General features: G+C 37.4%; 2 protein-coding genes across 3 annotated transcripts in view; one reads left to right on the top strand and one right to left on the bottom strand.

The window, feature by feature from the left end:
* LOC106052495 (transmembrane reductase CYB561D2-like) overlaps window positions 1–7972 on the bottom strand; it is a 37155-nt gene extending 29183 nt beyond the window's left edge. Inside the window, exon 1 of the mRNA XM_056025549.1 lies at window positions 7951–7972. The gene's annotated coding sequence lies outside the window, so the exon portion shown is untranslated. The remainder of the gene's footprint in view (window positions 1–7950) is intronic.
* Window positions 5122–12565, top strand: part of LOC106053152 (rho guanine nucleotide exchange factor 3-like) — a 93614-nt gene continuing 86170 nt past the window's right edge. Inside the window, exon 1 of one of the 2 annotated variants that reach the window (XM_056025535.1) lies at window positions 5122–5373. In XM_056025535.1, the coding sequence (XP_055881510.1) occupies window positions 5351–5373 (23 nt within the window). In that variant the 5' untranslated portion in view covers window positions 5122–5350. Of the gene's footprint in view, window positions 5374–8730; window positions 9697–12565 lie in introns of those variants that run through there. The other variant, XM_056025533.1, reaches the window with a different exon arrangement.

The following is a 12565-nucleotide window of genomic DNA, read 5'->3' as shown; positions in this document are numbered from 1 at the left end:
CATTTAGCCATGTCTCCTGAAACAAATTTCTGATTATGCAGCCACAAGGTTTGTAAAATGCTTAACTGTAAATACGAGTAATGTGCGCCTTTAACTCCTTCGTGGTGCTGTCCCTTTATATTCGCACCATTGTCATATCCCTGGCCACGACCATTAGCGATGTCCAGACCAGAGGAGAAGAGCCTCGATCTGACAAACTCTTTCCTGTTGAGTTGTCAACATCTAGAAATTCGATGAAGTGTTCTTCACCTTAACGTCTCTATCTGATGCGTCTACAAAACGCAATATAAGGGACATCTGCTTCTTGATTAATTTTATCAATAATTTTCCCTTTTACTTCTTGTGCCATCAGGTCCATGAGCTTGTTTTGAATCTTATGTCCGAAGAAACAAGTAATGGCCGTGAGCCTCGGCGTTTTTAATAAGTCGAAGATGGTTGTGTCAAATTTGGGGAGCATCTCAATCAAGCCTAAAATTGACCGTTGTTTGGCGCATAAAGTTAAACTGTTCTCCTACGAAATGCTTGTTGTTGAGACATCGCGCCAAAGCAGTTTTCCTTTTTTTTTTCATTTGTTCCAGCATCATGTTATCCATTGTGCTACATTTCGACATCCTCAGAGCTAAATCCAACTACGCGGACACACACTTAACATGATTTATATTGGCTGTTATTAGAACCTGTGCCCGCCAGGGGGATTTTGAAGGCTCTATTACTTCTTCTTCTAGTAGTCTCTGAATCTCAACATTAATAAACTTAGTGTCATGTAATGAGTGTCTGCGCGACTTACTTGTCACTGGAGTGCAGTTTGAAGATAAGTTACCAAAATGACTCGTCGTCTCTACTTTGACTGGTCTAAGAGTAGGCCTACCTACATACAGAGCATGGTCGTAGCCAGGGGGGGGGGTTTGGAGTTCAACCCCCCCCCCCCCCCGAAATGAAATCCCCCCCCCCAGGGGGGATGGAATTCATTGACTGATTTTTTGCTTTCATTTTGTTTATTTTTGGTGAGATTTTAGTACTAAATCATCACATACCACAGCACAGCCGAGGGGGGTTTGAGTTTAAAAACCCCTACCAGGGGATTTTGAGTTTTAAAAAACCCTATCAGGGGGTTTTGAGATAAAAATCCCTCTACCAGGGGTTTTGAGTTTAAAACCCCCTACAGGGAGTTTGGAGTTTAAACCCCCCTACCAGGGGTTTTGAGTTTAAAACCCCCTACCAGGGGTTTTGAGTTTAAACCCCCATACCAGGGGTTTTGCAGTTAAATCCCCTCTTCTATAAACAAAACTAAAAAAAAGCAAACGACAATCCCCAAATTCCAAGAAAACAGCTAAGGAAGATTTTGACTTTAAAACCCCTCAAAAAATTACGATAAACACCCTCGCAATATAAAAAAAAAGCAAATTGCACATTCAAAATTCTATGAGCCATAGGGGTTTTGAGTTTAACCCCACCCCCTCCAATTGGGGTTTGGAGCTAAAAAGTTCCTATTCAATATAAAAAAAAAGCAAATTACACACTATAAAATCTATGAGCGTAGCCAGCCAAAGGGGTTTTGAGTTTAAAACCCCCTGCCAGCGGGGTTTGAAGCTGAAAAATACCTCTTCAATATTAAAAAAAAAAGCAAATTACGCACTGAAAATGCTATGAACGTAGGCAAAGGGGATCTTGAGTTTAAATCCCCCTTCAGATGGTTTTGATGCTAAAAAATACCTCTTCAATATAAAAAAAAGTAAATTACACTAAAATTCTTTGAGCGTAGCTAAGCGAATGAGGGGGTTTGAGTTGAAATCCCCCTCCTCCAGATGGCTTTTTTTTTAAATTTAAAACCCCTTCAGGTGGTTTTGAGTTTAAAATTCCCCTACAGAGCGTTTTGAGTTGAAAACCTCTCTCTTCAATATTATTTTAAAGCAAACTACAGTCACCAAATTTTATGACCGTAGCTAAATGGGGTTTTGAATTTAAAAAACACAAAAAAAAAAAAAAAAAACTCCAGAGATTTTTTAGTTTAAAACCCCTCAACAGATGATTTTGACGATAAAACTTCTCTTATCGATATAAAATCTAAAGCGAAATACATCCATGCAATTCCAAGAGCGTAATCAAGAGAGGTTACACATTTCTACCAGTGGCTGGGCTCCATTAATAAAGTGTGAATAGTCATCTGCAGCAATTGAAAAACACTAAATGTGGCTCAACAAAGATGGCTAAGACAGATTTTAGGAGTCAGTTATAGAGATCGGGTCTAAATCAAAGAAATCAAATGCCGAACTGGGAGTCGAATCCTTAGTAAGGTTGTGACACAGCGTCGCATGAGGTTTTGCGGGACATGTTCTCCGACAAAATGAATTACGCATAATAAGAGTTGCAATGTCATCCTAGTACAACTTGGCGCCACACTTTCATTGAGATCCTCAGAGAAGGTGGGAAGAGGCTTCAGACATTGCCAGCATGAGCGTAGCCAGGGGGGGGGTTTCTTGGGGTTCAAACCCCCCCCTCAAATGAAATCCCCCCCCCGCACCTCAGGGGAACGGAATTAAGTGACTGATTTTTGCTTTCATTTTGTTTATTTAGGTGAGATTTTAATATTAAATCATCACTTACCACAGCACAGCCGAGGGGGTTTTGAGTTTAAAACCCCCTAACAGGGGGTTTTGAAATTTAAAAAAAAACCTAACAGGGGGTTTTGAGATACAAATCCCTCTACCAGGGGTTTTGAGTTTAAAACCCCCTACCAGGGGCTTTGAGTTTAAAACCCCCTACAGGGGGTTTTGAGTTTTAAACCCCCTACCAGAGGTTTTTGCAGTCAAACCCCCCTCTTCTACAAAACAAAACAAAAAAAATGCAAACAACAATCCCCTAATTCCAACAGCACAGTTAAGGAAGATTTTGATTTTAATACCCCATCCAAAATTTACGATAAACCCCCTCTTCAATATAAAAAAAGCAAATTACACATTCAAAATTCTATGAGCGTAGCCAAAGGGGTTTTGAGTTTAACCCCCCCCTCGAGTTGGGGTTTGAAGCTAAAAAGTACCTCTTCAATATAAAAAAAAAAGCAAATTACACACTATAAAATCTATGAGCGTAGCTAAAGGGGTTTTGAGTTCATGGCTTTTTCTTTAAAGTTTAAAACCCCTCCAGATGGTTTTGAGTTTAAAATTCCCCTACAGAGCGTTTAGAGTTGAAAACCTCTCTCTTCAATATTATTTTAAAGCAACCTACAGTCACCAAATTCTATGATCGTAGCTAAGTGGGGTTTTGAATTTAAAAAACAAAACAAAAATACTCCAGAGATTTTTTAGTTTAAAACCCCTCAACAGATGATTTGACGAAAAAAACTTTCCTTTTCGATATAAAATCTAAAGCGAAATACAGGCGTGTAATTCCAAGAGCGTAGTCAAGAAAGGTTACACATTTCTACCAGTGGCTTGGGCTCCATTAATAGGCCTAAAGTGTGAATAGTCTTCTGCCGAAATTGAAAAACATTAAATGTGGCTCAACAAAGATGGCTAAGACAGATTTTAGGAGTCAGTCATAGAGATCGGGTCTAAATGAAAGAAATCATATGCCGAACTGTGAGTCGAGTCCTTTGTAAGGTTGTGACAGAGCGTCGCATGAGGTTTTGCGGGACATGTTCTCCGACAAAATGAATTACGCAAAACAAGAGTTGCGGAAACAGCTTGCCGGAAAATGCGCCGAACGGCGCGAGAGGGTCTAAGTCAGTAAGAATAGCATATTAGGTTTTTGAAATAAAACTTTTTAATAGCAAGATAATGCATTGTAGATACCTCAGAATATGCATTTTGTTGGCTTTCAATACCAGAAATAGTGCTCGGCGGCGGGGCTTCGCCCCGCGCTGGGGGAGCGCTGCGAGTTCCCCCAGACCCCCTTGCTGACTAGGGCGGGGAGTCTACAATAAACAATAAACGTCTTCCGAAAGGGTCAGAATGTAATAAAGATTAATTATGTACACACACAAACATATATAATTTTTTTTCCGCGGGGGGGGGGGGGCGAATCCCATCCCCCAACCCCCCCCCCCCGAAAAAAAATCCTGGCTACGCCCATGATTGCCAGTGACAGATTTTTGTGGAAACAGAATGCCGGAAAATGCACCGAACGGCGCGAGAGGGTATCAATAAGAATTGCACATTCTTTTTTTTGAAATAAAACTTTTTAATAGCAAGATAATGCACTGTAGATACCTCAGAATATGCATTTTGTTGGCTTTCAATACCAGAAATAGTGCTCGGCGGCGGGGTTCGCGCTGGGGGAGCGCTGCGAGTTCCCCAAGACCCCTTTGCTAGCAAGGGCGGGGAGTTTACAAGTTTTCTACTAATTCCAAGAAGAACCTATTTTAGGCAACAATAAACGTTTTCCGAAAGGGTCAGAATGTAATAAAGATTAATTATGTACATACACACACACACATATATATAATTTTTTTCTGCTCGGGGGGGGGGGGAGTCAACCCTCCCCGAAAAAAAATCCTGGCTACGCCCATGATACAGAGGTAGTCTCTTTCCACTATCTGTAGATTCTCGTGTAGGCTTATGAAATCTATTTTTTTAAATTTTAAAACTTTTAAAAGATCTAGATATCTAGTCTAGATCTATATGCAAAAACGCCACCCTTTGCAAACTTAAAATATTCATAACTTTGTTTTTTAATCAAGCAAAACATAACGTCTACGTCTAAATATAGCTCTCCTTTATCAACCCTGTTATATTTATTTTTCCAATTTTCATATGTTTTGTTTTAAGCGTTTCTCATGTCTATTATGTCCTAGCACCATTTTGCGGGTCGACAGCGGGGATGTTTAAATTACGTCTTATACGGTCAGGGTTCGAACTCCATCATGATGGCTATTTGATGGGCATATCACATGACTTCACAGCCACACAAGAGTTAACTAAACTAAGTATTAAATTATTAAATGGTGAAAACTAATAAATAAAAGTTTTACATTAGCATAATTATTTGCAAGCTTTTCTTGAATGGCTTAAAGAAAAAAGAGGATGAAATACATAGGGTGCAAGGCCTGTTAGACACACCGAACTTAGCAAGGAGAAGCACTCTAAGATTAAAAGAGAACTCTTTGTTTTGATTGGCTACCATTCATATAGCCGCCATATTCAATAATAAAATAATAGATCTAGATCATTAGATCTAATAATAAATATTTTTTTTATAGATTAATAGTATTAATACTTAGTCTACGTCTATAGGTCTAGACTAGATCTAATGTAATAGATTAATAGCAATGTCAAAGTTATGTTTATTTTGTTTTTTATTCTATGATATTTCAATTATTTGGATTTCCTGGTAAATTCTAAATAATCATATAATGGATGACAAAGACGTCTTTAAGTAAGTATGAACTAACTCAGTAACTGTCTTACTTAGTAACTAGATCTAGATCTAGCTAGATCTATCAATGATCAATCATATAATGAACTATGATTATTTTTTATGATACTATGTAACTATCATAACTTAAATAACTATGAGTATGATTACGATAATTTATAATAAGTTACAATGTTAAACAAGTAAAATATAACTTTAAAGTTAAACTTAAATTCTAGATTCTAATTCTAAGTCATACTCAACTCAATGTGACTGTGACTCATACATACTCAGTTACATAGTAACATACTTTTGTTTTTTGGTGGTTTATTTTGAGGCCTACTCTTTTTAATCAATGTTAGTAGTTAGTATAAATAATTTAGTAAATGTTTAGTGAAATCTAAGTCTAGATTCTAGATCTACTTACTAACAATTACAATAATTTACTAAATTATAAATACTAACTACTAACATTGATTAAAAAGAGTAGGCCTCAAAATAAACCACTAAAAAACAAAAGTACTTAAAGTAAACAATAAAAACAAATTGGAGACATAGTACTGGATTCTCAGACAATAGACCAAGTCTGACCAAGTAGAAAATTGTATGCCTTGGGCTTTGGGAGTGTAGTCAGTATATCAGGTGGAACAGATGAAGACATTAAACGCCGTATAAATCTAGCGCGTCAGACATTTACACAGCTAAAAACAACCTGGAAATCTCCTCACATCTCAAACAAGACATTAACTAAGAATCTTTAACTCTAATGTCAAGGCTGTCCTACTGTATGGTTCTGAAACATGGAGAACAACTGAAGCCACAACAAAAAAAAAATAAAAAAATACAGACCTTCATCAACAGATGCTTGAGAAATATCCAAAAAATACACTGGTATGACAAAGTAGAAAACACCAAACTGTGGGAGATGAGTGGACAGAAAAATATAGAAGTGCATATCTTAGAGAGGAAGTGGAGATGGATTGGTCACACCCTTAGAAAAGATACCAGCAACAGTGCTAGGCAGGCCTTAGAGTGGAAACCCCAGGGAACAAGACGCAGAGGAAGACCAAAAAGAACATGGCGACGCAGTGTACTTGAAGAAGCAGAGAAGACTGGGAAGAGCTTGGAAACCATAAAAAAACTAGCAAGAGACCGTGGAGAGTGGCATGTTTTTGTCAGGCCTTATTTTCCATGAGGAACTCAAAGGAGTGATGATGATGATGACTAACATTGATTATGATTGATATAAACTCTTACTCTTACACTTAGACTTCTGAAGACTTAGACTAGAGTTAGAGTTTAGAAAGAGTTAATCATAGATGATAGAGTTTAGTTATAGTTAGATAAAGTCTAGTTTAAATTCCAGATTCCAGATCTATGACTCTAGATGCTAGGTAGGTATATAATATATAATACAAGAGTCTATAATATATATAACTACAGATAGTCTATGACTCTACTCTACTCTATACTGTCATCTAGAGTTATATCTAGAATCTAGATACGAAGAGTAGATCTCTAGATCTAGATAGACTATTTCTAGAATCTAGACTTAAGTTACTAGCATAATACTCCACTACTTTATTAGGCTCATACTAGATCTAGATCCATCTTTTTAATCTTTTATAATAATATTATATAGATCTAATATCTACTAGATTATAATTATTATATCTCTAGCAATCTGTTTTATAAAATAGATGTAGATCTACTTTATCTAACTTAAGACTTGGTCTAAATGTAGACTTAGATCTATTCTAGTGTCTAGGTCTAGTCTAGAAGATAAAGATTTAGAGTTTAAGAGTCTCTAGACTTTAAATCTAGATTCTAGATGTAGACGGAGACATTCTCAAATTCTTAATCATATATAATCATTTCATTTTATATTATTAAAAAAACAACCTAAAATTGTAATTGTATCAATTACTTTGGATCAGTCATGCGTTATTGACCAAGACATAATAAATCTGTGTGATTAGAAATATTTTAACCAATTTGTTTTTGTTTAGCTTTTAGCTTCTCAATGTGCTATGATTCTATCACTTGTCTGTTGGGAAACTGCGAGGGAAGAAGAGGGTATCTTGGTGAATGTTTACATGATCATTTTATATGCATACAAAAATGTTCACTCAGGGCTCGTGTCCCCAAGGTAACTAATTCAACTTATACCACAATCTCTGTCAAATACAATTTCTTTCCCTGTTCAAGACACCAAACAAAATAATTAATTACCAATAGTTAATTAACTAATTGGTTAATGCTATTATTGATTCTTGTGTTGTCAGGTTAAAGAAATAATTATGCAAAATTTCAGCTTAATCCGAGATTGGGTGTAGGAGAAATAATGTGTACCAACTTTTGACCAGACAGACAGATTGAGTTGATATAAGCTTTGTAAAAATATATATTGTCCTTGGGGCATGTTAAGTGAATTGTTGCTGATAAAATATATACTTGTAGGTTTTATAATAAAATGACTATAATTAATCCCAGCAGTTAGTATTGAAATTAAATAAACTATGCACTGCTTAGGCCTATCATTAGTTAAATAGTCAATATACATTAAACATCTGAAAGGTTGAAGTTATAAGTACTTACTAATAAGAAATCTTCAAGTAAGTCTCCGTATAAAGATTTAAGCTGATATAGATAATAGTTGCTGGTGAAGTTGAATTTTTAAATATTTTTCTCACTATTGATTTGATTGTTAAAAGAAAAATTATAATTCAAGGATGGTAGTTCATAATTTAACAAACAATCCTTATTTCCCATTGTACTTTTCTAGCCATTCTCTTTCTTCTTGTAAGTGACTAGACCATGTGTTGCCATGGCTTTACCCTCTATTGAGTAATGAACCCTGTGGGGGAAGTGGAAAAGGTGGTAGGGGGCTGACTGAATCCATTGTGAGGATTATGCTTGACTGAAGAGGTGGGTGTGAAAAGGTCATTAACACTGACATTACTGTGTACAACTGGACACACCATGTATTGGTAGCCAGCTACATTGGCAGAGTGGGGGGGGGGGCAGGACTAAATACAACACTAACTTACAGAAAGGGGTAATAAGGCACAGTCTCCCTCATGACTAGTCTACATTCCCAGGCCTTCCAGGCAACTGGTAGTACAAAATTTCAGGGAAAGATACAAAAAAAAATACAATAAAAACACTACAGCAGCATACAAACATAAACATAAATGTTTGTTTGTGATGGTCAGAGTGTTAAATGTTCACTGAACTGTTTTTTTTTTGTGTGTGCGTAAGGCTGTGTGTACATGTGAGTCAATAATGTGTTATCAGACTTAGTGATTTAGTTTGAACGAACTGACGTACGACTTTGCCAAACATTGACACCTTGGAATACAATTATTATAGGCTACAACTCACGCATGTGGGTGTCCAGTGATTGTGGGCCAATTGTTATCTAAAAGTAACAGTTTTATATATTTTGGTTATGCCTAAACATTGCTGCTGTTGACATTTCCATTTCCGAAAACCAACAAATATGGCTGAACGTTCCCTGCGACAGAGAGTCTCCAACCTTCTTCGCGCCAAGCGACATAAAGTCAGAGATAATATGGAAGTGGCTACAATCAGCGGGAATGAAGTTGGTGACGAGCCAATGGAAGAGACAGAGACCACGTTTGGCTCCAATGCTGTAGGCAGAAGTGAAAGCACCAGAAGCACGAGCTCACTTGAACGTACAGACTATCTGAATCGCACGACAGCTCAAGTGAAAAGGTCGTACAATTCTTTGCCAGGGAATTTCGTTCTACGCGGTACATCCGCTTTTAAATCGCGAAATAAAACTGTAGAAAACAGACAGAAGTCTTCAGGTAAGACCTATCATCTGTGTTTCTGCTGTTGTGCGCAAGTTGAAGACGAGCCATATTCAGAATTAGAGGAGACTAAGTTTGAAATGCTGGCCAGACCTCATATAGACACGGATTCAAAAAGCTGCACTGGATCTTCTCCTGGCTTAAGTGAAACCACATTGGCGGAAAGGGTCCCCGGTAGCGATGATCGGATGAGACAAGAAGCTATTGAAAACATGACACGTCCGCCCCTTGGTGACCACCCCAGCCCTCTCGATGGTCCAAGAGTTATTGATGGGGCCTGGGGCGGTGCTAGCGCCATCTTGGACTGTGGGGTGGGACCCATTGTTGTGGTTACTGAGGCAGCCAGCGTGTATAGTGTAAACATCCCCTTAATTGTGACTAGTGCGGAGGTAGAGATCTGTACAGACGAGTTACAGGGTGACTTGTGTAGCGTGGTAGTGGATACAGATTACCTATTCCCCAACCGAACCATGGACCAAGTTGAAAGCGATAGCCTTGGAAAATTGGAGTAAGTAGACTTTGCACAATGACTATATAGAATAGTGAAATTCTTTTTGACGTTAGTTTCGATTTAACGTTTAGACACTTAATTTGGTAGATACAGTAGATCTACATTTTAATAAACATGGCACTAATATAACTATCTTTGGTCTTTAAATACCCCGTTAGTTGGTGAAGATGTGGAAAAGCTGATTCTTTTACATTCATTATTTTTTACATAGCTCCAAAATACATTTACAATGTGAGGTCTTTGTTCTGGTATGTAGTAGGCTAATTGTATTGGATGCTGAAGGTGTAGGCCCTATTTCGAACAACATTATTGTTAAACATTTTCCTGTGCTGTGGTTTAGTGGAAGGTAAGAGTCATTAGTTTTTTTGGTAGGTGAATTCTTCGTATCATTAGTACCAGTATTTATACAGGTGGATAGATCTAGATCTATTTCCGAACGAAAGTTGCGCCTATGTTCTAGATGTAATGATCTCCTTGTAGGCCTGAAGTGTTGTTAAAAGGAAGTAATACTATTATACCGACTAAATCTGTTTTGATACAGTTGTTTCCCCTGCCATAATTGAGTAGATGGGCCAGAGTTGAAAATGATGTCGGCGTGAAAAGATTGCTATATTAGCGATTCTGTTATTTGGTGTGACTACTGTGAAACGCGATCTTTTAGTGGAGATGTTCACGATAAACTAAACAATGTCTAGGATGCTCAATTGAACTTCCAAATGGCCAACTCAATAAAAGTGACAAACAGAAGAGCTTAAAACTTATGACTCGGCAGTGCTGAACTTGCCCAACAAATCATGTCTGTAGTTTGTTTTTAAAACCTAACTTGTCACCACTTCCTTTCGTTCCTTCACCGTGTAGCCACCAAAAAGCTATTTTTAGGAGTTCCGCCATTTCTGAAAATCTCCAATTATCAGGAACTACGATAGTAAGTCTTGACGCATTTGTCTCCCTTGCTTTGACTATTTGTCTCCTGATTGTCAAACATGTCATTAAAACACTGTAATGGGAGAGAACTCCACACTCGTTCGTATAATTTCTAGTTAATACAAAGGTAAAACTTCCCATAAGAATTTTGGTTTATTTTAGCTACCATGGTAACGAGCTAACTTGTAAGTAACACTGTAAGAGGGCTAGTGTCTTCTAACATCACAATTGACTTCCGTTTTACTGACGAAAGAGTTTTGGAAGCTCTCTTAGAACTCAGCACCATGCAATGGGAACACTCTGGACGCACGGACTAGAATACGTGGACGAAGGTCGAGCACACCGGGAATCCCGCCATTTTCCTATAATTTACCAAGCGAATCGCGCAGGACTCCCCATTAATGAAACTGTCTCTTGAGGAATGGTGCCTAGAGTATCGACAAGGTCGTGGAAGCTCTCTTAGAACTCAGCACCTTGCAATGGGAATGCTCTCCCACAGGAGTCTTGTTTTACTACCCATTTAGCCTAATAGTTTCCTCTAGTAATCATTTCCACCCGAGTGCCGCGATGGGTAGCGTACTCGGTCAACTACCAGACGTTCAACATTTAGGCCCAACTATTGTTCATTTCATAGAAGAGTTGCTTTGATGTAGTCGTTAACGAGAATGAGTCTTTTGTTAGCATTCAAGTCAACTTTTTAAATGAGAAATGCCTCGTGTTCTTTAATTCTTCTTACTTGTATTTTAAATGAATATGAATAGGCCTATTATTGTATGTATTATAACTTATCGAAAATTTGGAATTTCGAATGCAAATAATATAGTAGTAGCCAGTGTGCAATATTCACACTGAGCGATAATTGAAACTTTATTCTCATCCATTTCACGCTAGAGCACGGGGTTTCACTTCAACATTTTGTATTAATTTGACTGGAGATAGACTCTGTCTTGGAGAGTACGTTTTAGGAGCGACCAGTTTCGTTGCAAATGTTTGTCGCATAAGTTCTTCATGTTTTATTTTTTTTTTTATCATTGTGAATGTAATTCTTATTTTAATTCTTATTACAATTTATTACAAAACATGTGGTGAGCTGAATGAAACTCGTTCAGCTCGCGAACTGATCTAGATATAAATACTAAATGCAATGCGCTCTGTGTCCCTCTCGGCTGTCAGTGCAACGAGTTTCTAGATTATGATTATAAATTCGCTACATTTTCTCATTAGACTTTGATGTGACAAAATTTGACAGTATCTCTATAAGCCTTTAGTTCTATGGAGAATTACCATTTTTTTTGTATGGTTCGTTTTAACCAAAAGGGTTAACAGTAATTTTGCTGAAGATGTAACAGGGCAGTGCGCGAAGGGTCATATCTGCCATGCGATTTAATAAAGTGGCATCGTCGGCGCCAGAGATGCTGGCTTAGTGTCAGAAAATTGGCTTCAAATAATGTCATGTGAGCAAATCTTTGACCTTGAAGGTTTGATGTTCAATCTCACTCGCTCTTCCAGCTCCTAGTCCCGTCAGATGTTGTTTAGAGCTCCGTGACTTTTTTAGTTTACCAATTGTGTGTGTGTGTGTGTGTGTTTGTGTCCGAGGAAAACTAAATCCACCATTACATAAAATTTGTTTTTCCACCGCGCATTTTGTACTGAACTATATTAATTACCATATTAATTGACACCCCATATATATATATATATATATTTTTTTTTTTTTTTAATTTTTTTTTTCGAAAACGGCTCTAGCGATGTTCTTTACAACTTCAAGGTATGAGTATATTAATGAGAAAAAAATTCTCAACTACTTGGCCACATCTGGAAAACTCGACTTCGACCAAAATATCGGTTTGAAAATGTCTTATTATCGAAAAATTAATTTTGGCTAGAATGTTTTCTGAATGAAAATTTTCTATATGACGTCATAAGGAAAAAAAACTTAACA

The sequence above is a fragment of the Biomphalaria glabrata genome, chromosome 4 (genome assembly GCF_947242115.1).
Source record: "Biomphalaria glabrata chromosome 4, xgBioGlab47.1, whole genome shotgun sequence".
NCBI lineage: Eukaryota > Metazoa > Mollusca > Gastropoda > Planorbidae > Biomphalaria > Biomphalaria glabrata.
The sequence above is the reverse complement of the archived record's forward strand: the minus strand, read 5'-3'. Positions and strand labels throughout refer to the sequence as shown.